This window comes from Phacochoerus africanus, chromosome 5 (genome assembly GCF_016906955.1).
Source record: "Phacochoerus africanus isolate WHEZ1 chromosome 5, ROS_Pafr_v1, whole genome shotgun sequence".
Classification (NCBI taxonomy): Eukaryota; Metazoa; Chordata; class Mammalia; order Artiodactyla; family Suidae; genus Phacochoerus; species Phacochoerus africanus.
The window spans coordinates 51,676,470-51,701,804 of NC_062548.1; the positions used below are offsets into that span (position 1 = coordinate 51,676,470).

The 25,335-nt window shown below is 48.2% G+C and overlaps 1 protein-coding gene across 5 annotated transcripts in view; it reads right to left on the reverse strand.

Annotated features, from left to right (window-relative positions):
* The window catches only part of LIMS1 (LIM zinc finger domain containing 1), a 93,896-nt gene that overhangs the window by 37,318 nt on the left and 31,243 nt on the right, over window positions 1-25,335 (reverse strand). Inside the window, exon 1 of one of the 5 annotated variants that reach the window (XM_047781294.1) lies at window positions 6,579-6,840. The exons of 3 other annotated variants lie outside the window; for them this stretch is intronic. In XM_047781294.1, the coding sequence (XP_047637250.1) occupies window positions 6,579-6,691 (113 nt within the window). In that variant the 5' untranslated portion in view covers window positions 6,692-6,840. Of the gene's footprint in view, window positions 1-6,578; window positions 6,846-25,335 lie in introns of those variants that run through there. One more of the 5 variants, XM_047781293.1, reaches the window with a different exon arrangement.

Sequence of the window (25,335 nt, forward strand, 5' to 3'; positions counted from 1 at the left end):
GTCCTCCTCCCACACAGCTGGTATCCTTCTAGGAAGAGGAGGGAAAAGACACACAAAGGACGATGCTGGGGGCGGGAAGCCGGGGGAGGACAGAGTCACATGGGGACGTAGCCCCATGGGGACACAGCCCAGCAAGGACACAGTCACACAGGAACAGAGCCCAGGGGGACACAGCTGAGGAGGGAACATAGCCGAGAGGGACACACCGAACGTGGACATAGCCATTTGGGGACACAGCTGGGGGGGCAACAGCTGAGAGGGGACACAGCTAAGAGGGACATAGCCACATGTGGACAAAGCAATTCGAGGACACAGCCAAGGTGGGGACACAGCCATTTGTCCACCAGGCCAGGCAGGGAGTTGCCCTGAGCCAGAGCCCAATCCGTCGGTGGGGACAGACAGCAGAGAAGGAGGGGGCAGGACGGGACCCCCACAGCTATATCACAGGGAGCAAGTGCACTCATGATTTCTGGCCTGGGGTCTTCAGAAATGCCAGGCAGTAGGTCTCTGTCATTTGAAGCGTCCCGGTATGTGTGCTTGTTACAGCAGATTCAGGAAATGAATGTGACCACTGCTTGACATGTGGGGAACCTATTTCATGATTACTTCTAAAAGCAGATTTTTCTGTAGAGGCTATTCATGTCTAAAGATTGTTTTAATCATAGAATGGCTACTGGGTTGCACAGACACATAGTTAAGTGGCTGAGCTTCCAGGATATAGAAACATACAGAAAATAAGTAGTACTGTTGCATTTCGATAGCTTCTATCCAAAGTAACCTGGGTAAAGCACATATTTTAGTCTACTGGTTTTTTGTTGTTTTTATAAGTGATAGTACCTGATACTTCAAGTTTTTTTTTTTTTTTCTTAACCAATAGGAAAGCAATTATAATTATTACAATCTTGGCATTTAGCTGTCAGAGTAAATCATTTAGAAATTATATGGGTGATGACAGCAGATTTACAAACTGACTTTCTGGGGCTGAGGTTCACTCCCAAGCATCTCTGAGCAGCTCAGACACAGACAGAGCAGGGGCCTCAGCCACTACCCCTTCAACGTGCTAATTTTAAGCACAAACACTATTTTTTTTTTTTCTTTTTACAACCACACCTGCCGCATATGGAGGTTCCCAGGCTAGGGGTCGAATCAGAGCTGCAGCTGCCAGCCTACACCACAGCCACAACAACATGGGATCTATAGCTTACTGAGCAAGGCCAGGGATCAAACCCATATCCTCATGGGTACTAGTTGGGTTCATAATCTACTGAGCCCCAATGGCAACTCCATGAACACGCCTTTTAATTTCAGCACATACCCAACTGTGTGGAAATACTTTAGGTGATGGCAGGAAGCAATCCCCTTAGAAGAGAAGCCCAGGAGCTACCAAGGAGCCAGACGGTCGTGATCCACGCTTCAGGAGACCGTCCCTGGGTGGTGCCGGCCCGTCGGGCAAGGACAGCAAAGGAGTGAACCTGGACTAAAAGAGGCACCTGAAGCCAGTGTAGTTTCACTCCTTTGGTGGGGCAGGCACCAGGCCCAGGGAGGCCCACCTCTGGAGACTCCATCCTACTGTTTTTAGATTCTGCAGATTAGAGAACAAACATGGCGTGGCTTCCTCTGTCCAGCTCACTTCGCTTGGCACAATGCTGCCGGGGTCCATCCTCAGTGTGAGGACCAGCACACTGGCCTCCTCTCTTGGGGCTGAATAGTATTCGTGTGTGTTTGTGTGTGTATGTGAATTACACCCTTAAACACACATGAGAAAGTGAGGGAGGAGGTAGCTGGGCCCCTGGGCTGAGAACCGCTGGGACTTGTCAGGCTGAGTAACTTGGGCCTCACTTCTCTTTGATGCTTCAAGGAGAAAATTAATGGCAGAAGCTGAGCTCTGCCAGAGTGAAAGATGACCATTCAATCACTCCTGGGATCAAGGAGACCTCCCCAATTACACATGCTCAGTAAGACTCCTACGGGTCTGAAAGGGAGGGGGCGCCAGGCCATAATAAGTCCTGATACCATCCCAGCATTTTTGCACTGGAATCTACCTTTGCACATGCATACTGGGGAGGGTCCTGTGTCAGGTGTGAGAAATGAAACAAGACGATTGGCCAAAGGAAGAAAAAGAACCAGAAAAAGTTCTATTTAAGTGATTTAAATCACCTCTCTGGGGAGTTCCCATTGTGGCTCAGCAGTAACGAACCCAACTAGTATCCATGAGGATGCAGGTTTGATTCCTGGCCTTGTTCAGTGAGTTAAAGATCCAGCATAGCTGTGAGCTGTGGTGTAGGCTGGCAGCTATAGCTCCGATTCGACCTCTAGCCTGGGAACCTCCATATGCAGGGGGGCGGCCCTGAAAAAAACCAAAATAAATAAATACGTAAACCTTATGCTTTTTTTCACAGTCTTTGCCTCCATGAAATATTCTTGCTTTCAACAAGGGAACAAGAATCAAGGCAGTTTTGCTTCTAGCCCCTAATTAGTCTAGTTGCTGGGATTTCTGTTTTTTATCCAGGCTGCCGAGGTTCAATTCCCAAGCAGAGAATTAAGACCTCGCTTAAAGCCATCGCTCGCTGCTGTTTCTCAGGGATCAAAAGCACTACCACCTTTCAAAGAGCAACACAGCCCAACTCACACTTCCCTGTACCAAAGAAACATATGTTACCAGATGTGCTCACTGTGGGGAAGGTTAAAGGGCAAAGCTGCAGTCTTCTCTTCCTAACTGTCTAACAGGTCTATATTCCCCCCCCCCTTTTTTTTTTTTTTGCTTTTTAGGGCCACACCCGCAGCATGTGGAAGTTCCCAGGCTAGAGGTCAAATTGGAGCTGTAGCCACTGGCCTACACCACAGCCACAGCCACAGCCACATGGGATCTGAACTGCGTCTGCGACCTACACCAACAGCTCATGGCAACACTGATCCCACTGAACAAGGCCAGGGATTGAACCCACATCCTCCTGGTTCCTAGTCAGGTTCATTAACCACTGAGCCACGAGGGGAACTCCTAACAGTCTATATTTATAAAACTGAAATACAAAGGCTGGTTGTTCATCCAAGGTGATCGGCAACAGCAGATGGGTTTGAAGGGCTCAGGGCCCACCCACCCGACGCTGAGCCAGGTGGGGAGGGGCCCTTCCACGGCCTCAGGGCCTTCTGCTCTCTGTGGGCCCAGCAGGTTCCCCCACAGCCCAGCCAACAAGGGCTGACAAGGGTACTGCTTGAAGCGGGTGCTAGTCACCGAAAAAGGCAGGGCCTCCAAGGCTACTTAACAACCAGCACCGAAAGGTGGTCTTTCTTAGCAACTCCTGGTCAGTCAGCCCTCTCCACTGGGCTGCATGCAGCAGGCACACACAGCAGGTTTCCGCCCCTGGACCCCACCGAGGGCCACAAACCCAGAGGCCGCATCTGATGCACACTCGCTTCTCGGAAATGTGATAAGCACAATGGGGAGGTAAGGGGTGGGGTGGAGGCAGAGGCAAAGACAGAGGGAAAGGCCCAGGGTCCCTTGTCTGAGCCCAGGGAGCCATCCGTCTGTGCCCACAGCATGGCTCGGTCACCACGCGGGAGCCCACCTGGGGCCATGGCGACAAATGAATACACTCTGCGCCGGTAACACTTTTTTAAGGCACTGGGTTTAAGTGTCCCATGTCATGAAATAAGTCTTTCCATTTTTTCCTCAACCATTTGAAAAATATCAAATCCATCCTAAGGTCGTGAGCCAGCCAGAAACAGGCAGACAAGGCCTCAGGGTCGCGTCAACTACCTTTCTGACCAGGCAGCAAAGACACAGCATCTGAGGTGTCCCCAGGCAGTTACTTACAGACCTCGTGTGTCTGGGGCTGAGCCAAGGTGACTTTGAGAACTTTGGGGGGTGTGTGGATAGTTTAGGTTTCCTTAAAAAACACCACGTTTGGGCCCCCAGCCCCCCGACTCAAGAGAGAACAGCCAAGGACACAGGTATGAATGTCACAGGTGGGGTTTCTGGGCGCCATGCACCTCAGGAAGAAGAGGTCCAGGCCTTGAAGGGGTGAGGGACACTCTCTAAGCCCATGGGTGCGAGGGTGACAGCTTCCATGAAGGAGGCTATGGCTGGGGTGGGAAGGTCAGGCCGTCTGATCCCCAGGGAGGTGATGCCACCCATCTGCACACAGCCCACATGATCACCTTCACCAAGGAAGGTGAATCTCAGGCTCCAGGTGCATCTCAGGCTCATCAGGGTCCCCAAGCATCAGGACACATTCTGGAACTGAAGCTAAGACAAGGCCCCAGGGGACACCCCTGTGGTGAGAAAGCCAGAGACCAAGCACACAAGTGCAGAGCGAGGGGCTGAGCGCAAGGAAGGTGAGCTCCAGGCTGTGTTTATTACAGCAAAACCAAACCAAGATGGCCGGTGCCTCTCATAGAGGCCTGCTTCACATTAGCATCTGTTTCACAGTTTCAGGTTTGAAGTTGGAAGCATTTTCATGACTCTCGTGTGCTCCTTAAACACTTATCTTCTGTGTCAGGGCAGTTTCCAGTGAAAACCCAAGAGAAACATGAGCACAACCGTCGTCTTGGGATGTTTTCTGCTAGAATCTGTAAACTCGCTAGAACACAATGCAGGTGAGGAGGAGTCAGTGTGAGTGCGTGACGCTGGGCAGCAGGAGGTGTGTCTGATGTCATGGGGACTCAGCCGGGTGACGGCCCATGGGAGGAACACCTGCTGTGACCAGTGCTCCTGCATCTACGTGTGCAGACCCAGGGGTACTGGGAGGCCTGAGTCCCATCCCTTCCAGCCTCTTCTCAGCACACAGCAGGTACCCGATGCTGCGTGGCCATGGCACATAGAGGGCTCCACTTGGGACAGTGACGCCCTGGTCCCTAAGTCGGCGGGAGGGTTTTATGAGATAATAAATGGTGCTTGATGACAGTGGTGATTTTCATCCTCATTGTAAAGTAGGGCCACCTGAGGTCATCAAGGTTACCTGCTTGACCCCGTGGCCCTAGCTACATGCATCTGATCTCCAAGTCCCCATCTGCTGGCTCCCTTAGCTGAGGAACCTGATTTCATACTAGAAATAGCTCTCCTGTAAAACTAGGAAGACCCTACCCCTTCAAATTGATACAAAGTACCCTCTTCCTGGCAGAAGAGTCCTCTTCTCTGTACTGGGCACAACAAGCCTAAGTCCCTTCTATTGCCAAGGGATCGATATGCCAGGACAGTAGGAAGGTAAGTCACCTTAACCCCCGGAGCAAGCAATACACCTGAGGAATGAGACGCTCCACCTGGAATTTAAACTCCACACGGAAGAAATCAATCCAGCTGTTTCAAAGCCCATTGAGACTGCAGAAATACCCACCTTCTGGGACAGACACAGGCTTGTCCACAGGCACTTCTGCTACTGTCTGAAAATACACAAAAATGGCTGGTCCCAAACGTCCTATTACATATATTTTTAAAAATTACTCCGGACCCCACATCTGACGTTAAAACTTGTCTTTGGTAACTTTTCACTCTTGGATTGAGAGCAGACTGGAGTCGGTTTCAGGGGTCGATCCCACCCACCCACCTGGGCAGCAAGGGGGCCCAGCATTCCCACTAAAGCTCAAGAATGCAAAGCTCACAACGCACAAGAAAGCAAACACGGAGCTTTAATTCTCTTTAACCCAGTCAAGTCAGAGCTGATACACCGAGTGTAGCCGAGGGACAGGTGACTATGAGGGGGAGAAATTCTAATAACGCTGGTATCAATACCAGGCCTTTAATGCTACTGTTCTTGTCAAACGGCAGGAAAGAGTTGAGAATTTTCAAAGAAATGTCTCTGTCCCACGGTACAGTTCCTGTAGTAAACGTGCAGACACGTGCAAGTTTAAAGTGCCTCCTTGTCAACATCTTCCCTGTTAAATTCAAATAGATGATTTAAAATAAACCCTAAAAATGAATTTATAGGCGAAAGAGCAAGAGTATGCCACGGACACATTTCTTGCACCATCTCAGTGGGACAAACTTGGGAATCAGGGGCCCACACAGGCTCCAACGTGCCCCCAGCACAGGCAACAGGGAAGGGTCCCCACCCCCGCCACGAGCACTGCAGTTTAACCAATAGCTTAAAGGCACAGGGACTTCTCAGAACCTCAAATCTTAAAAAAAAAACAAACAAAAAAAAACAAAAAACGCCAAACCTCAACAGCTGTAACGAAAACTACAATTGTTTCATTTTAGGCAAATTAACTTTGGAAATAGTAAACCCCAACCTCTTCAGTTAGAAAGGCTCCAAACTTCTGATGTCCTTCATTGCTAGGTTACCTTGGGAAGCTGCTCAGCCTTCCTTTGTGAGATCCATTTCCATAACAAAGATGCTCCTGCCCCCCCCACACCCAAAACACCACCAGCCACCGTCACCCCCAAAAGCGAAGGAAGATCCCTTAGAGCTGCGTCCCAGTTGAGTCCCACCAGGGCATCTTTTGATTAAGGGAAAATCAGCTGCTGGCAGTTTTAAACGTACAGACTTGGCCAGGCTGCCCGTCCGGGGAGCTGCCCGCAGGACGTCAGGTTCCGGGAAGCTCAGGGTCCCAGCCCCGCCGTGCCCGCGGGCTCCACTCACCTGAGCGCCTCCTCCCGCAGCCCCAGCCCGCCAAGCCCCAGGCTGTCGGGCCGGTCCCGCCTCCTGCGGTAGAGCCCGGACTGCGAGAGCTCCTTCAGCTGCAAGGCCGCCATGCTCCCGACCCTCGATCGGACCCTCGGAACTCGGCGCTAGCGTGTGGCAGCCAGGGCTGGGGACGGCCCCTGGCGCACACCTGGCCCACGGAGAGGCCCGGGGCGGCGGCCGGCGCCGCTTCCTGCTTCCCCGGCCGCCTCCTCCTCCCTCGGCAGCGCGCTTATCTCGGCGCCCTGCACCTGTGGGGGGGGGGGGGGAACCTGGGCTCACGTGTTGACCAATAAGCAGAACCCAGCTGTTATGAGTAATCACACTGGCTCCCGCACAGCATCATTCTGAATCAAAAGTGGGCTCGAAAGCTCCACTAAGGTCATGACTGGAGAAGGGCCCTACCCTGCTCTATTTGCCAGGAAATTCATCCACGCTCCACACGCGGCTGCCGGTTTAAACAAGTGCCTGGTCATCAGGAGCTCTTCGGGGGTTTTCCTTAAAACAAACCAAAAAAAAAAAAAGGGCACAGTTCTCAAGGCAGAGCCAGGGCCTCCCTCCAATGCTCTACTCTCTCTCTATCCTCTTTAGAAAGGAAGGAAGTGTCTTCCTCCGCCCCCGTCCCCGTGAAATGTTACTCAAAAATTCATAATGTAAAGGAAGGCGGGTTCTCCTACCAGCCCCCACTCAGCGATTTTCTACACCCACAACCGCCACTCTGGGCGTCCCCTGAGTGGGGACACGGTCCCCAAAGGTGTGCAGGGAGGTGGCATGCTTCCTGCATGTCAAAACACGGGGTGAAGCTAGTCGGGGGAAGGCTTGGTTTGTGGGGTGTGGGTGAGTGTTTGAAGAACGGAGGACAGATAACAGGGGCATGTCCTTGTCACCCAGCTCCTAGGACGCTGGTGCAGCAGAGGGTGTGATTCTGCCCCTCTCAACACAAGTCCCCACGTCCCACACAGGCTGCTGGGAGCCGAGGGTTGGTTTGTGGCTCCAGTTCTGGCAATTTCCCTCTGAGTCAGCTTCTTCCTCCCCAGAATTCCCTCAAGGACGACAGCACAAGAAACGGGTCTGAAATCCTGTTTACACTGAGAGTTAAGGAATTAATACATTCCCCTCCCTGGAAGGACCTGTATTATCAACTCCCATAATTAGGTATCCCCCAAGAAAGGGGCCTGGGTCTCACTCTTCACTTGGGATGCAGGGGGGGATGCAGAGCTGGCCACACTGCCCCAGTGAAGCACAGCTTCTCACAGGCAGCCATCACAAAGTACAGTCTTAATGAAAACAGGGGAAAATGACTAATTTTTTTACCACACTAGATTTACTCAGTGATGAAACGTAAAATAAAAGGAAAAAAAAAAATCAAGTGACGGATCTATCTTTCTCTGGAATGATCCACAGAAAACTGGTAACATCGGGAGCCTGAGGCCAGGAACAGCAGCAGAAGACAGCTTTTCTACAAGGCATTGATTTATACCTTCTGACTTTGAATATCCTGCCCCTTCAAAAATTAATAGGAATAGTTTAGAACATTTACACATACCTTTTGTACAGAACTCTAAGATCCCACTGAGACATAAGATGCAGAAAAGTTTAGGGAGTTCCCATTGTGGTTCAGCGGGTCACCAACCCAACCAGTATCCATGAGGACGTGGGTTTGAATCCCCGGCCTCACTCAGTGGGTTAAGGATCTGGTGTTGCTGAGAGCTGTGGTGGAGGTTGAAGACGAGGTTCAGATCTTGCATGGCCGTGTCTGTGACGCAGGCCGGTAGTTGTAGCTCTGATTCAACCCCTAGCCCAGGAACCTCCATATGCCATAGCACAGCCCTAAAAAACAAACAAACAAACAAAAAAGGCAAAAGAAGTTTGTAAAGTTTGTAGAAATAGAAACATATACAATCAAGATTCCTAGTGTCTAATTCTTGCATTTTTGTCATGACAGGAGAAAAAACGCAGAGAAACAAGCACCCATCTTTATTTTTAACTGTAGGCATCAAAACAGAATAGATGCTTGGAGTTCTCATCATGACTCAGTAGTAACAAACCCAACTACTATCCATGAGGATGCAGGTTCGAGCCCCAGCCTTGCTTGGTGGGTAGGGGATCCGGCATTGCTGTCACTGTGGTGTAGGCTGGTAGCTGCAGCTCCAATTTGACCCCTAGCCTGGGAATTTCCACATGCCATGGGTGCAGACCTAAAAAGACAAAACAAACAAAAAAACAGAATAGAGGTCTAATGAATAAAATTCAGATTGACTATAGCCACAGTGAACACAAAAGGCTCAACACTGACTATGACTTGTTCTTATAGGAAAATGTAAATAAGAGAGCTTGCTTTTTTAAGGAGAGCTTTTAAAAGAACAGCACAGCCTGGTGACAAGTAAAAGGAGCCTGGAAATGAGTAAGGTTGACAAGACAGGAAACACCTAACGGTGTAGGACGAATCCTGTATTTGATGAATCTGAGGTTAAAAGGAAGTGAACAGGAAAAAAAAAGTTCTCTAAAACAATTCTTGCCCTTTGACTTTTAAAATGGCTGGGCTGACGGCTAGGAGCTGCAGCAAACTGATGCTTATGTTCATTGAAATTGTCACCACAGCGTGAAATTAAATCCTGGGGCTCTGGGCAAAGGTCTTTTAACCAGGGTTTACTCACTGACACAGGGACAGTGAGGAAAGAGAGCCCCCCCCACTCCCTGCCCTGGGCACTGAGAGTCCTGGGCTGGCAGCCCCTCACACAGAGTTTCCGAGCATTTGGGTGGAGGGGACAGCAGGTAACATATGGGCAGGATCGGATTCTACTTTCACACCTTCCCATGGAAACCAAGCTGTCCACCTCAACTGTGCCTGGATTGCAGGTCAGGCCTATTTACAGTGAGTTTTGAACTTCAAACGAGGGTCCCACCATCCGAGGGGCAGGGCCCAAGTGCTGTCCTGCAGCCTTACACACAGGCTCTGGAGATGGTGCTCCCACCTGATAAAGTTCCGAGGGACCCTGTCCCCACCCTTCACCTCAAGGAGCAACGGTTCACAGAGATCTTGGGGCGCCCCACCCATTCCCAGGGCGGCAGCTGCTCTTGAACCTGAAGATGGCTGTTCTCATCTGTCCTGACCGCCATTCTCTCCCTGGACCTGAGCTCTGATCATCACAGCCTCGCGCTATCGCCATTGCACAGCTGGCTCTTTCTTCTCTAAATGCCTGCTCCTGGCTGAAGTCACTGGACAGGGAGGGCTGGGGCTTCCCAGTCGTCTTGTCCGCAGGCTGACCTCCAGCCCAGCCTCCGCCTTAGAGACCCTCAGACACGCGGGGGGCTCTGCTCCCATTTCAGGCGGCACCCAGCCCCCCCCCCTCGGCGACGACCTGGCGGTGCCCCAGGCAGATACTATTTCACAAGAGCTCCCTGCTGACCTCTGCCATCACCCTCTGGATTCCCGGACTTCTTGGCGGCTGCCCCTTCCCCTCAGGGTGCATGTGAGGACTTGGTTCCAAGAGTTCAGGGAAAAGGCAAATGATTCTAATGAAAACAGGTTCTCTTGAGACCAAGTGCGTTGTCGAACAGCAGCAGGGGCCCTGAATGCGGACACGTGCCCCCAGCTCCGGGACTGTAAAGTGGCCATAAGGAGCCTGAGCCCGTTGGGGGAGCACTAACACCTACAAAAGGGGCGTCCCTGTCTCAGGCTGCCTGAACACCCAGGAATCAAGCACAGAAACAACACTGAGTGAAAGCAGCACCTGCACAGTAGCAAAAAGCACACACCATAAAACCTACAACAACAACCGCATGCACTGTTAAGAATACACAAGCATGTAATAAAAGGGTAAAGATGAGTGAGGAGGAAAACACCGAATGGAGGGGGTTTCCTCCCAGAGGAAAGGCAGGAGGAGGGAAAATCAGCAGAACAGGAAAGTGTACTGCGATTCAGCTGCATTTGTAATGTTTCTTTTCAGGTGGGTGATGGGTATTTGGAGGCTCCTTCTGTTAAAGGCTACACTTTCTTCTTTTCTTATGGGACAAAGGTTCAGAGCAGGTGCCTAAATCCACACGTTTTCAAAGCACCACTTCTGCCATCGTGTGGCTCCTCATGGTATTACATGTGCCCAGCTTTCAGAGAAAGAGTTTAAAAGGGGCATTGTAAATTCTCAAGCACAATGTAACCGCCAGCAAAAGCCTGAGTGTAACCACTTGATACGTGACCAATATTAAAAGCCTCGCTTATCACTTCTAAATAATGCTTCATAAAACAGAGGACATAAAACATGACGCTAGGTGCAAAAGAATGAAATTGGACCCCTATCCTATACCACTCACAAAAATTAACTCGAAATGGATTAAGGACTTAGACATGTTAAGACCTGAAACTATAAAACTCTTAGAAGAAAACATAAAGGAAAAGCAACTTGACATCGGTCCTGGCAAATGATTTTTTTTTTTTTGTATATAACACAAAAAGCACAAGCAACAAAAGCAAAATTCAAGAAGTGGCACTACATCAAACTGAAAAGCTTTTGCCCAGCAAAAGAAACAATAAAAAATGAAAAGGCAATCTATGGAATGTGAGAAGATATTTGCAAATCACATATCTAATAAAGGGTTAATATCAAAAATGTAAAATGTAAAAGAATTCATACAACTCAACAGCAAATAAACCAATCTGATTAAAAAACGGGCAGGAGAAAAAAAAAAAAGAGCACAGGGCCTGAACAGACATTTTTCCAAAGACATACAGATGACCAACAGGTACACAAAAAAATCTCAACACCACTAATCATCAGGGAAATGCAAATCAAGCGACAATGAGATATCACTTCAAACCTGTCAAAAATGCTATTACCAAAAAGACAAGAAATACCAAATGTTGGTGAGGATGTGGAAAAATGGGAGCCCCCACTGCACTGCTGGTGGGAATGTAAATCGGTGTGGCCACTGTGGAAAAATAAACTAGAACTACCAGATGACCCAGCAATTGCACTTTGGGGTCTGTATTAGAAAGAAATGAAAGCATTCTCTCAAAAAACTATCTGTGGGAGTTTCCATCGTGGCTCAGTGGAAATGAATCCAATATCCATGAGGACACAGGTTCGATCCCTGGCCTCGCTCAGTGGCTTAAAGATCCAGTGTTGCCGTGAGCTGTGATGTAGGTCACAGACTCAGCTTGGATCTGATGCTGCTGTGGCTGTGGTGTAGGCCAGCAGCTGTAGCTCTGATTCAACCCCTAACCTGGGAACTTCCATATGCCTCAGGTGCGGGCCTAAAAAGCAAAAAAATTTAAAAAAAGACATGGAAACAACCTAAGTGTTCATCAATGGGTGGACAGATAAAAATCACAGACACCCACATACAGGGGAATGTTACTCAGCCATAAAAAAGAAGGAAATCCTGCCATATGCAACAACGTGCATGGACCTTTAGGGCCTCACACAAAGTGAAATAAATCCCAGAGACAAATACTATACAATTTCACTTACGTGTGGAAATTAAAATAATTAAAATCATAGAAACAGTAGAATGGTGGTTGCCAGGGACTGAGAGTGGGGGAAAAGGGAGATGTTGGTCACAGGGTACCAAGTCCCAGTTATCAGATGCATGAGTTTGGGGATGTGAACTACAGCCTGGTGACAGTAACTAATGAGACCATACTGTATTCTTGAAAGTTCCTCACAAGAATTGAGTTTTTATGATCTCACCATATAACTGGCAATTATGTGAGGTAATGGCGGGTTAATTAATCTTATTTGGTAAGCATTTTCTCTGTGTTGATAAAATGCCATATACAAAAACAAACTCAAAATAGATTAAAGACCTAAATCTAGGACCAGATACTATAACAGTCTTGGAGGAAAACACAGGCAGAACATTTTTTGACATAAGTAGTGGTACTATCTTACAGGATCCACCTCCTAGAGTAATGGAAATAAAAACAAAAACAAATAAATGGGGCCTAATTAAACTTAAAAGCTTTTGCACAACAAAGAAAATCATAAAACAAAAAGACAACCTACAGAATAGAAAATATTTGCAAAAGATGCAACTGACAAGGGATTAATTTCCAAAATATACGAACAGCTCATTCAGCTCAATATTAAAAAAATCAAACAATCACAATGGGCAGAAGATCTACATAGACATTTCTCCAAAGAGGACATACAGTACAAAAAAGTACATGAAAAGATGCTCAGCATCGCTAATTATTAGAGAAATGTGAATCAAAACTACTATGAGGTACCACTTTACACCAACCAGAATGGACATCATCAAAAAGTCTACAGACAATAAATGCTGGAGAGGGTGCAGAGAAAAGGGAACACACCTACACTGTTGGTGGGAATGTAAATTGGTACAACCAGTATGGAAAACAGTATGGTGGTTCCTCAGAAAACTAAATATAGAACTACCATGTGATCCAGCAGTCCCGCTCCTGGGCATATATCTGGACAAAGCATTCATTCAAAAAGATACATGCAGAGTTCCCGTCATGGCTCAGCAGAAACCAATCTGACTAGTATCCATGAGGACACAGGTTTGATCCCTGGCCTCGATCAGTGGGTTAAGGATCTGGCGTTGCTGTGAGCTGTGGTGTAGGCCAGCAGCTATAGCTCTGATTCAAACCCTAGCCTGAGAACTTCCATATTCTGTGGGTGTGGCCCTAAAAAGAAAGAAGAGAAAGAAAAAAAAAAGTCAAGTCAGCATCTCTGGCAGCAGCTGCAGCTCTGATTCAATCCCTATCCTGGGAACTTCCATGTGCCATGGCTGTGGCCCTAAAAAAAAAAAAAAAAAAAAGGAAAAAGATGCACTCACCCCTATGTTCACTGCAGCACTATTCACAACAGCCAAGACATGGAAACAACCAACCTAAATTCCATCAACAGATGAGTGGATTGAGAAGATGTGGTGGTATATATACACAATGGAACACTACTCAGCCATAAAAAAGAATGAAATAATGCCATCTGCGGCAACATAGACATTATACTAAGTGAAGTGAGTCAGACAGAGAAAGATAAATATCTTATGATATCACTTACATGTGGAATCTAAAAAAAAAAAGAGAGGGAGATACAAATGAAGTTATTTGCAAAACAGAAAGAGACTCACAGACACAGAAAACAAACTCATGGTTACCAAAAGGGAAGCGGGGGGGGGGGGAATAAATTAGGAGTTTTGGTTAACATATACACATGACTATATACAAAGTAAACAACAAGGACCTACTGTATAGCACAGGAAACTACAGTCAATATTTTCTAATAACCTATATGGAAAAAAACCTGAAAAACCTGTAAAAGAATATGTAATATGTATAACTAAATGGCTGTGCTGTACACTTGAAACTAATACATTGTAAATCAAGTTCACCTACTTCAATTAAAAAAGGAATATGAAAAAGAATAGATATATGTATGATTAAAACACTTTGCTGTACAGCAGATATTAACACAATCCTTTAAATCAACTAAACTTCAATAAAATAAATTTGTAAGAAATCTTACAAGTTTGACCTTAAGTTCTGAAGCCCAGCAGCAACCCAGTTTTGTCAGTTTATTCAAAGTGGCTGCATCTCGGGAGTTGTCATTAATGTGCATTAGAGCTGATGTGAAAATCAGACACCAGCATGTCCTCTGTGGGTCTGGACCTGGTGAGAGATTGGCTGGTGGACGTCTGGGCGTCACGCAAGCAATGGGTTTGCTGCATGGGGACCTGGTGCTCAGGCCTCGGCAGTCAAGCCTCTTCTCTGAGCCCTTCGCGCTCTTTATGCTCCAGGGTCCCTCCAACCCTTCAGGTGGTACAAGCTCTGTCTTGTGGGGTTTTTTGTTTTTGTTTTTTGAGGGCATATGGAGGTTCCCAGGCTGGGGTTGAATGAGAGCTACAGCTGCCAGCCTATACCACAGCCACAGCAACTGGGGATCAGAGCTGCATCTGTGACCTACACCACAGCTCACGGCAATGCAGGATCCTTAACCCACTGAGCGAGGCCAGGGATCGAACCTGCATCCTCATGGATGCTAGTCGGGTTCATTACCGCAGAGCCACAGTGAGAACTCCTCTGCTGTGTTGATCTCAAAGTCTGCTTCCTCTCTTCCCCAACTGTCCTTGGGGAACTGTCCTTGGGCTCCTCACTGCTTTCCCCAGGAGGCGGCTCACAGGCCCAGGGAGCCTGGGATCCAGGGTTCGGACCCCCCTTTGCCAGATGCCAGGCCCGAAAGACTCTTCGGCTGGTGTTTAACCCCGTGCCCAGCAGGCAGGCAGCAGGTACACAGAGGCTATTGGGGGAGGGGATAAAGAGGGAAACGCGGACAAAACAAGATGTTGAAAAGGATAAATAAAAGTCTCAAGAAGAAATTTTAATTTAAAAAAAATGCTACCTTGAACTGGCACTTTCATCTTGACACTAGGATACAGGCAACAGATACCACCTCAGGCTGATGTCAGCAGAAGAGGGACTCTATAAAGGGTGCTGGGTGGCACAGGCTCCAGGTCACTAGGTGGCCGAGCTCACGACAGCAAGGAGCGCCCCCTGCCCACGGGCATCTGCTTCCCCCACCCGCTACCCTGCTGCAGCTGAGCGGCATCCTCCAGAAATGACCGTGGGGTCTCCACCTGCACCTCCACCAAGCCCAGTGCAGGCGCACCTGGCAGCTGCATCCTGTTGAGGCGCATGAGACAGGGAACTCGACAAACAGTGGGATTTCATTACAAAAAGAATAACATAAATCACCACCACCCAAAGCCCCAAACTAAACCTCTCCGGGGGTGAACTGCTCTTACTTGGCAGAGCCTCCCACTGCTGACCAGCAAGGAACGTGGGCACAGCCCCCAGACTCGTCCACCTGCTGCTGGGGCGGCTCCAACAGGTCTCCAGTGTTCCTCCAGGACAGAGAGGAAGGATGCTAGTTACTGCTGATCCCCAAAATCCCCTCATGAGGATGGTCATCAAGCAAGGACGGCTGCGGACGTAACTGCGTTCCTACCCCGTCATTTCCAGAACCTCATCTAATTTGGGAGGGAAACAGTCTGGATGCAGTAAGGTCTAAAATCTGACAACACTGAACAGTGTCAAAGCTGCTAAGTACCCCCTCCCCCCGCAGCAAGGTCGGCGGACTATTCCTACCAAGGCCTTGGGCTCTGCAGCCCACGGGCAACAGCAAACCACTGTGGGCTGTGTGTCCCAGACACTGACATCCGAATTCCATATCATTTGCATATCTTCCTTTTTTTTTTTTTTTTTTCCCCAACCATTTAAAAATGTCAAAACCATTCTTTGCTCACAGGCTGTGGGCTACATTTGGCCTGCAGGCTGAATCACATCTGAAAAACTCACTCAAAACACCACTTACCATAAAGCCATGAGCACACACGTTTTTCTTTATGAGATGCTAAGACTCCTCAAGCAAAATATCGAACACCACTTTCCTAAAGTGAATGCTCCAAAGATCCACAACCACAGCCTTCGGAGGACCAGGGCTCACAGCAGGAAAATAGACCCTGAGCCTGCAACGGTGCCAGCGCTGGCCTAAAAGACAGCACGAGGACAGACTCTGACCCCCACCCACAGGCCTGGCCAGGGCCTCGACCCGTAGGACAACCCTCAGCTGGAGGGGGGTGGGCAAAGGACTGCTGTGCTCAGGGAACCACACACCCTCCTCTCTCCCCAGGATCCCACCTCCCGAATTTCCAGTGCCCAACGATCAGGACTTCATCCCACGCAGAATTCCTAATAGGGTTTTATCACCGCTGACCTGAGCCTGCAAATGCTAATGCCCAGCTGCCCCACTGCACCTTCTAAATATAGTACCAGTCAACTCTTCCTTCCTCAACGAGTAAGTCATAGAATTTCCTTCAATTCTATTAAAGCTGTGGTTAAGAAAAATAAATCTGACAAACAAGTGTAAAATGTTAAGGGTGGAAACTCTAATTCCCCCCAAACATCTTCACTAACACTTACTGTCATTATTGTTATTTTTACCTTCATTATTTTGACCAGTAATATGGAAACAAAACCCACAGTAGAAGGTATTTTTCAGCAGAAAGCTTTCTTTGCCCCTCAAATCACATTCTAAGACCACTTGATGAGAAAAAAATCCATTTAAAAACTAAAAAATTTGGCCAAAGTAGATATTTTAGTTTATTGTGAACTTGACTAGGTGGAGGGTCTTGAGCCAGATTTCTACACAGCAGGTCTTGAGGTGAGGTCAGAGGTGACGAGCACAGCCTAAGATAGGTGCCCAGAGCTGGTGGTAATTATCCCGAAAAACAGGACACCTAAGAAAGTTTAGAATTTAATCTGTAGAACATGTGAGAGAAAGCTTCTAAAAGAACAGTATTTCTGTTTGCAACATGGAAAAAGGATGAAAAAAGAAATGTGCACAAAGAAATTCCGGTTGTGGGGGTGGAGAGACAGGGCCTGTGTGTGTTTCTGTTTCTCTCTCTCACACACACACACTCAAATATGAACCTGTTAGAAATACTGGACCTGGTCTGTGCTAGTGAATTTGCTGCTCATGCAGTCATCAAAAATTCGAGTTTTGGTTCCCGTCGTGGCGCAGCGGAAATTAATCCGACTAGGAACCATGAGGTTTCGGGTTGGATCCCTGGCCTCGATCAGCGGGTTAAGGATCCAGCGTTGCTGTGAGCTGTGGTGTAGGCCAGGGGCTACAGCTCCAATTAGACCCCTAGCCCGGGAAACTCCATATGCCATGGGTGAGGCCCTAAAAAAAAAAAAAAGAAAAAAAGATTTGTGTTTTAACTCTTCTATTTAATAGAAGCCTTCTAAAAAAGACCTCAGATATGCAGCCACCAGGATGATCATGTGTTGTGGAGGGGGCTGGGGGCATGAACCCCTGATGTTATAAAAAAATGTTATAAGAAAATATGCTTCTGTGCATATTTCTTATTTCTTTGTTTTTTGTTTTTGTTTTTGTTTTTGGCTGCACTCATGGTATGTGGAGGTTCCTGGGCCAGAGATCAAACCCACACCATAGCAGTGACCTGAGCCACAGCAGTAATAACATCAGACCCTCAACCTGCTGTGCCACCAGAGACCTCCATGTCTCCTGCCTCTTTCCTCCATGCCCTCTGTGCACATGCCCACCAGGGACACAGGACGGGAGACCTAACCCGCCCATCTGTTAGGCAATCATTTTACAGGAAGCTCAGCTTTCTAGGGGGTCTCTCAGCTCACAGCCTCATCTGCTCTCATCTAGGACCTCATCGCCTCCAAATGACGGTACCATGGATACAACCACCTAAAGTAACACCATAAAATTCATCTTCTTAACTGTGGACTGAGAGAACTCCGGGTCTTCCCAACTGGCTGAGCCAGGGCACAGCAGGGACACCTGAAGGCTGAGAGGCAGGGCTGACAAAGACAGAGAGGCGGGGGCAGGGTGCTCTCCTGCCTCCACAACCAGACCCTCCGCCCCTCCAGGAAGAGTCCACTCTAGACCCACAGCCTGCAATAGAACCCGGCGGGTGGACGAAAAAGGCTGCGTTTGAGGATCCTCTTCTGGGCTTAGGAATTGAGGTTTAGTAAGATTAATTTTCCCCCCAAACAAGCAGAAATACTTAAAGAGAGGGTTGTGATCCGGCCACTAGTGTCTGTTAACTTTAATTAATTAATTTATTAATTTATTCCAGCACTTGGAAGATCCCCAGCTAGGGGCTGAATTGGAGCTATAGCTACCAGCCTATACCACAGCTCACGACAACACCGGATCCTTAACCCACTAAGAGAGGCCAGGGAGCATGGACACTAGTCGGGTTTGTTGCCACTGAGCCATGATGGGAACTCCCCAGTCTTTTTTTTTTTTTTTAAAGTATAGGTGGTTTACAGTGTTGTGTCAATTTCTGCTGTACAGCAAAGTGACTTAGTCATACACACACACATTCTTTTTCACACATTCTGTCATGGTCTATCCCAGGAGAATGGATAGAGTTCCCTGTGCTGCACAGCAGGACCTCACTGCTTACCCATTCTGAACGTTACAGTTTGCATCTGCTAATCCCAAACTCCCGGTCCAATAATTTTTTTTGGGGGGGGGTCCAAAAAAAAAAAGCCTTTTCTAGGGCTGCTCCCACGGCATATGGAGGTTCCCAGGCTAGGGGTCTAGTCGGAGCTATAGCTACCAGCCTACACCAGAGCCACAGCAACACGGGATCCGAGCCGCGTCTGCGAACTACACCACAGCTCAGGGCAACACCAGATCCTTAACGCACTGAGCAAGGGCAGGGATCGAACCCGCAACCTCATGGTTCCTAGTCGGATTTGTCAACCACTGCACCACGACAGGAACTCCTGGTCCAAAAATTTTTGACAAGAGTGCCACTACCACCCAAAGGGGACAGCACAGTCATTACAACAAACGGTGGTAGGAAAATGCAAATCCACATGTTAAAGAATGAAGCTGGACTCTTAACCTCATACCATAATCAGGGACTAACTCCAAATAGCTCAAAACAAAACAAAACAAAACAAAACAAAACAAAAACCTCTTAGAAGAAAATGTAGGGGGAGACTTTGCATTAGCTTAAGTCATGACTTATTGGATAGGACACCAACCAAAGCACAGGCAACAAAAGCAAAAAGAGACAAATGGGAATGATAACACATGGAAAACTTCTGTGCATCAAGGATGCAACCTGCAAAGTGAAAAGGCAACCTGCAGAATGGGAGGAAAATACCTGCAAATCATACATTTGATAAGGAGTTAATATTGAGAATCTGTAGAGAACTCATACGGCTCGACAACAAGAACAGAGCAGATGGACTGGGAGTTTGGGGTTAGTAGATGCAAACTAGGGCATTTGGAGGGGATAAGCAATGAGATCCTGTTGTTTAGCACCGGGAACTATATCTAGTCACTTGTGATGGAACATGATGGAAGATAATGTGAGAAAAAGAATATATATATATATGTACATATATATATGACTGGGTCACTTTGCTGAATAGCAGAAACTGACAGAACGCTGTAAATCAGCTACAATATAAAAAAGAGCAGACTGAGTGTGGTGGAAATAGACTGAAAGACATTAAAAAAAAAAAAGAAGAAAGAAAGAAAAAAGAAAAAGACTGAAAGATGTTAAGTAGAACAAAGATAACCAAGTAGGCAGAATCGCAGGAAGAAAAGGATAAAGGGGAAATGCCAAGAACATTTAAAAATAATTTCTGCTTTGCTGGAAGGGAAGCCTGCACTATCACTTATCTTGGTCCAAGTGGAGTTGGGGGCTGTGGAGATGCCCACAGAAGGCGCTGTGCTCACATCACTTCCTCAGCAGACGTTTCAGCTCCACATCTGAAAAAGGCATTAGGGGTTTGGGAGAAAAGACTGCCACAGCACCCAAGAGACACTCAGGGCTGTGGTTTCCCTTGGTTACGCCCAGTACATCTGCCAGGAATGTCCTCCTCACCCAAATATGGTTCAGCATCTAGCAGTCAAGGCCACAGCTGCTGCTGGTGGTGACAGAGGTCCTATGACTTCACTGCTCTGCACAAGCAGTAATGTCCCCATACACATGATGTCCTGCCTTCTACCAACTGCACCTTCCATCCTGAGCAAAGCTGCTCTCTTGCCCAGTGGCTTTTTTTTTTTTTTTCTTTTTGCCTTTTCTTGGGCCGCTCCCGCAGCACATGGAGGTTCCCAGGCTAGGGGTCGAATCCGAGCTGTAGCCACCAGCCTACGCCAGAGCCACAGCAACACTGGAACCGAGCCGCGTCTGTAACCTACACCACAGCTAACGGCAACGCCGGATCCTTAACCCACTGAGCAAGGGCAGGGACCGAACCCGCAACCTCATGGTTCCTAGTCGGATTCGTTAACCACTGTGCCACAACGGGAACTCCATGCCCAGTGGCTTTAATCACAGCCTCCACCTTTGATGTTCAGGATGAGTCTCAGTACCTCTTCCTGAGGTTTATGCTGTCCAATTAGGGAGCTACTTGCCCATCCAGCAATTTAATTGAGGTGAGTTCGACGGGATTTAAGTGTAAAATACACATGGGATTCCGAAGATTTAGTTATCAAAACATGTAAAATATCCCAAAAATTGTTCCTATGACTACGGAATGTATAGAGTTTGGACATGACAAGGAATTTGGCATTTTGAGTTAAATCAAATATTATTATTTGTCTTTTTTCTTTCAGGACCGCACTGCACCCGTGGCATATGGAGCTTCCCAGGCTAGGGGTCGAATCCGAGCTGCAGCCACTGGCCTATGCCACAATCATAGAAATGCCAGATCCAAGTCGCATCTGTGACCTACACCAGAGCTCACGGCAACACCAGATCCTTGACCCACTGAGTAAGTCCAGGGGTCGAACTCGTGTCTTCATGGATACCAGTCAGATTTGTTTTCACTGAGCCATGATGGAAAATCCAAATCAAATATTATTGTTAAAACTAATTTCACCTGTTTCTCTTGCACTACTGTGGCTATTAGGAAAGTTGAAGGCACATAACTGCCATGTCTCACATCACATGTTATGGATGGCACCATTCTAGATAATATTAGAAGCCCTTGATTCTGGAAACAAGAATGTGGCCCAGGGAGGTCCTGCTGTGGTGCCATGGGATTGGCAGGGTCTCTGCAGCGCCAGGATGCAGGTTTGATCCCTGGCCCAGGGCAGTGGGTTAAAGGATCCGGCGTTGCCACAGCCATGGCACAGATTGCAGCTGCAGCTTGGCTCTGACCCCTGGCCCGGGAACTCCATATGCCACAGGGCAGCCAACGAAAGAGAAAAAGAAAAAGAAAAAAAGAGAAAAAAGAATGTAGCCCCCTCAGGTCCCCCAATCCTGAGGACTGTGAATCCTTCCACCGTGATGGCGTGGCTGGGCAGCAGTGAGCCTGGGACCTGCTCTCCCTCACCAGCAGGGCCTCCTTGCAGCTCAGACCCCCATATGAACCTCCCCTGCCTGCTGCAAGGGGCTAAAATCAAAGAAAAGTGTTTCCACAATTAGCAACATGAAGAGCACTCTCAGTAAATGTTACTTCCCTCTCTTTAAGGTCTTAGAGATCCTGTGGACACAGCTCATTTAGTCATCAGCGTCTGAATTCCAACCCTCTTTTTTCCATCCCTCCCCCAACTCTAACGAGTTCCCTGGAACTCACCCTTACAGGCGGGGTGTCTGGGGAGCTTCCGGGCAATGCCGTCCCGTCCCATAGCTGCCTGCCCGGCCTGCCCGGCCTGCCCGGCCTGCCCGTTTGTCTGCCGTATCCTCCCACTTCCTCTCACTGGTCCACGAATTCACAAGTCACTACAATTAACTTCAAAATTCTGGCTGCCGGTCATGTTCTCCTCAGGACTGTTATTACTGACGCAGTGCTACTGCCTCAATATACATGCAGCTCCGTTATGCTTGTAGCTGTTTCCCGTGAGCACGCTCCAGCCTCCCAAGGCATGTGGAAACATCCTTTTTTTACCACCAGAGTCTCATCAGGTACATGATGGATGAAGACCTTTATGGTCTCGGAAGTAAAGTCAAACAGAATAGTGGTTTTAATTACTGACCAGGCCAATCAGGATTACAGGGAGTGAAAAGCAGCTTCTCTCAGAAAGCAGGGGGTGGGGGTAGGGACAGGAAAGGAGGCTGATTCTGCAGGATTTCCCCAGAAGCCCCTTCAGAGGCAAATTAGTCCTGCTAAGTGGGAGAAGCCAGACATAGAGAGTCACAGGCTGTGTGATCCCACTCACAAAGACACACACAAGAGGCAAGTTCACAGACACAGGAAGTGGGTTAGAAGTGGGCTGGAGGTGGAACAAAATTAAGGCTCAAAGCTGCACAGTATCTGTCTGGGGTAAATGACAGTGGTGCTGGCGGTACAATACTGTCAGTAGAGTTAATGCCACTAAATTTTATACTTAGAAATGCTTCAAATGGCGAGTGTTGTGTTAGATGTATTTCAGCACAACAAAAGGTCGACTTTGTCGGCCATCTGGATCTCACCAAAAATCAAGTGAGACTCCTTTTACACACATTATATGAATTAATCCTCATTACCCAGAGATGAGGTAAATTGCCATTGACAGATGGAGAATCTGACACTTGGATATTAAACAATGGGTTCAGAATCATATAAGCGGCAGAAATAAGATTCGAACCCAAGTCTGGTAGCTGTAAACCCGTGTCCTTTCAACGACAGCACGGTATTTGTAGGAAAAAGAGGCTCAATGGATAAATGTGAGAGGAAAGCAGTCTCCTTATCGGCCCCGAGCCGGTCGATTAGGTGACAGGAAAGACTTGCAACAGCTGGACCCAAGAAGGTGTCCAACACCTTCCCTGGCTGCAAATGAGCTTCTTTCCAGTGGCAAAGAAGCTTCCTTCAGGCATAATTTGTAAGCCCTATAGATATACGCTAAGGGCATGTCTGCCTCTTCTCTCCCCCAAGAAGACTGGGTAAATTGATTTTTCAATTTTTCACACCCTATATACCGTCTCCTGAACACTCATCAGGAGTTAGAGCCCGCGATTTCCCCAAGAACGCTGCCGTCTTTTCCTACAAGTCACCGCCTGCAGCTCAGGCACTCACTCCGCAGAACACCAACATCTCCGTTAGGCAGACGATTAACCGTGCCTCAGAAATGACGGCAACACACAACTACAACCTGTCCTCGATTTTACAAACCAGACAAGAGGTCGTGAGAGGAGCCCAGACCCTAATCATCTGCCTTCTGAAGTTGAGTGGCTGGATCAATATACTGCTAAGAACTCTGGGGCAAGATTTAATTCAAGCTCATACAGGGCTGCTGCTTTAAAAAACAAAACTAGGAGTTCCCGTCTTGGCGAAGTGGAAACGAATCCGACTACAAACCATGAGGTTGCAGGTTCAATCCCTGGCCTCGCTCAGTGGGTTAAGGATCTGGCGTTGCTGTGGCTGTGGCGTAGGCCAGCAGCTATAGCTCCGATTAGACCCCTAGCCTGGGAACCTCCATATGCCGCAGGTGTGGCCCTAAAAAGTTAAAAGACAAAAAAAAAAAAAGAAAGAAAGAAAAAAAAACACAAAAAACTAAAAATACTGGTTAAAGTTCCCTTAAAGGCGCTGTCTCTTCTCTGGGAACCCTCGGAGCTGCTGACATCAGGAAATGCCTACAAGACAGAAGACTTCCTCCCAGCTCTGCCAAGGCTGGGGTCCAAGGCCCTGTCACAGAGATCCTCTGAGCCCACATGGAAGGACACCCAGTCCCACCAGCTGGAACCGTCCCCAGTGATCCCTACATCCCCAGAATCCAGTGTAGCACGAGCATGGAGCAGACCAGTCACCATCACTGGATGAGGGACTCGGGGACACCACTTTCCTGGGGCTCCCCCCGCCAGCCCACCCCCTGCACTGCAGTGCTGTCACATCACTTCTCTGCCAAGTCCCCCAGACTTCACACTATCACTGCCACTACCCCCCACAATGGACGCCGTCTGGATTTCTCTCCTTCATTCAACACTGAGCTCTCAAAGGTCTGAGCCAGGGAAACAGGTGACTGGGAGGCAATACCTTGCTGGCTTCAGGGCCTCAAGGGCTGGCAGGAAGGACAGGGCACCAGTCGGCAGAGGGCCAGGGCAGGGCCCAGAGCCCACAAGCCTCTCGAACCATGTTGTTCTGGGAGATGGAGGCCAGTGATGGGGATTCTGACCAGAGAAGCAAACCCTCCTCCTGCTGTAACCAAATGCCTCGAAGAGCCCTTCCTGCTCCTTTTTTCCCTTTTTTGGCTTTTTTTTTTTTGGCTTTTTAGGACCCACAACATATGGAAGTTCCCAGGCTATGGGTCAAACCAGGGATATGGCTGCTGGCCTACACCACAGCCATAGCAATGTGGGATCCGAGCCACATCTATGACCTACACCACAGATCACAGAAATGCCAGATCTCCAATCCACTGAGCAAGGCCAGCGATCAAACCCACGTCCTCATGGATACTAGTCGGATTCATTTCTACTGTGCCGCAACGGGAACTCCCCTGCTGCTTCTGAGTGTGAAACGCCCTCATCTCCTCAGCCAGGCTCAGCTCTCCCACCCCACATGCACCCCAGGGAGCCACTCCCCACACACTGGCCCCACGCCCCGTTCCCACACGTCGTCCCCACTCGCCATTCCCAAGAACTGCCAGGCCCCCTCCTCTGGGTGACCCCCAACGTGACCCTGACCACATGCACGATGGGCTAACCCTTTTGCTCTCTGCTGCATCCTGACACCCCAAGTGTGTGTGTTTCCAGCATCCTGTTCTTTATCTTTTGAGTCATCAGGGTGCCTTTGGCTGCAAACTAGGGCATGTACCGGCTTTATTAACTGAAAGGCCAGAGGAAAGTGATCAGTGATCACCCTTTTTCACTTCTTCTTGTTCCCTGAAAAAGATAAGTCTCTTCTCCTGATTACTATAGCTGTTCTGTATGTCATGATTATGTATGTTTGTATTATACAGACATATGCATAACATAAACATAAATATATAAGAAACTCCCTTATCCATCACCCCACCCTGGACCATAGGGTGGTATGTTCATGTTCCTGAAGATCAGCTGAAATAGAAACATTTTCATAAACACATTTAAATCTTTAAGGAAATTCACTGTGTAAGGCAAATCATGTGCAAGGCATAAGATCTTTAGGGGTGAACCATCACCTCTTAATAAGTGGTTTATAAATGGAGACTTGGTGCATTAAGTTTCCTTTAAAAGTGGCCGATTTTTAAAAAGTCACCCCATTTAATGAGTAAGAGCAGCTCCTCCA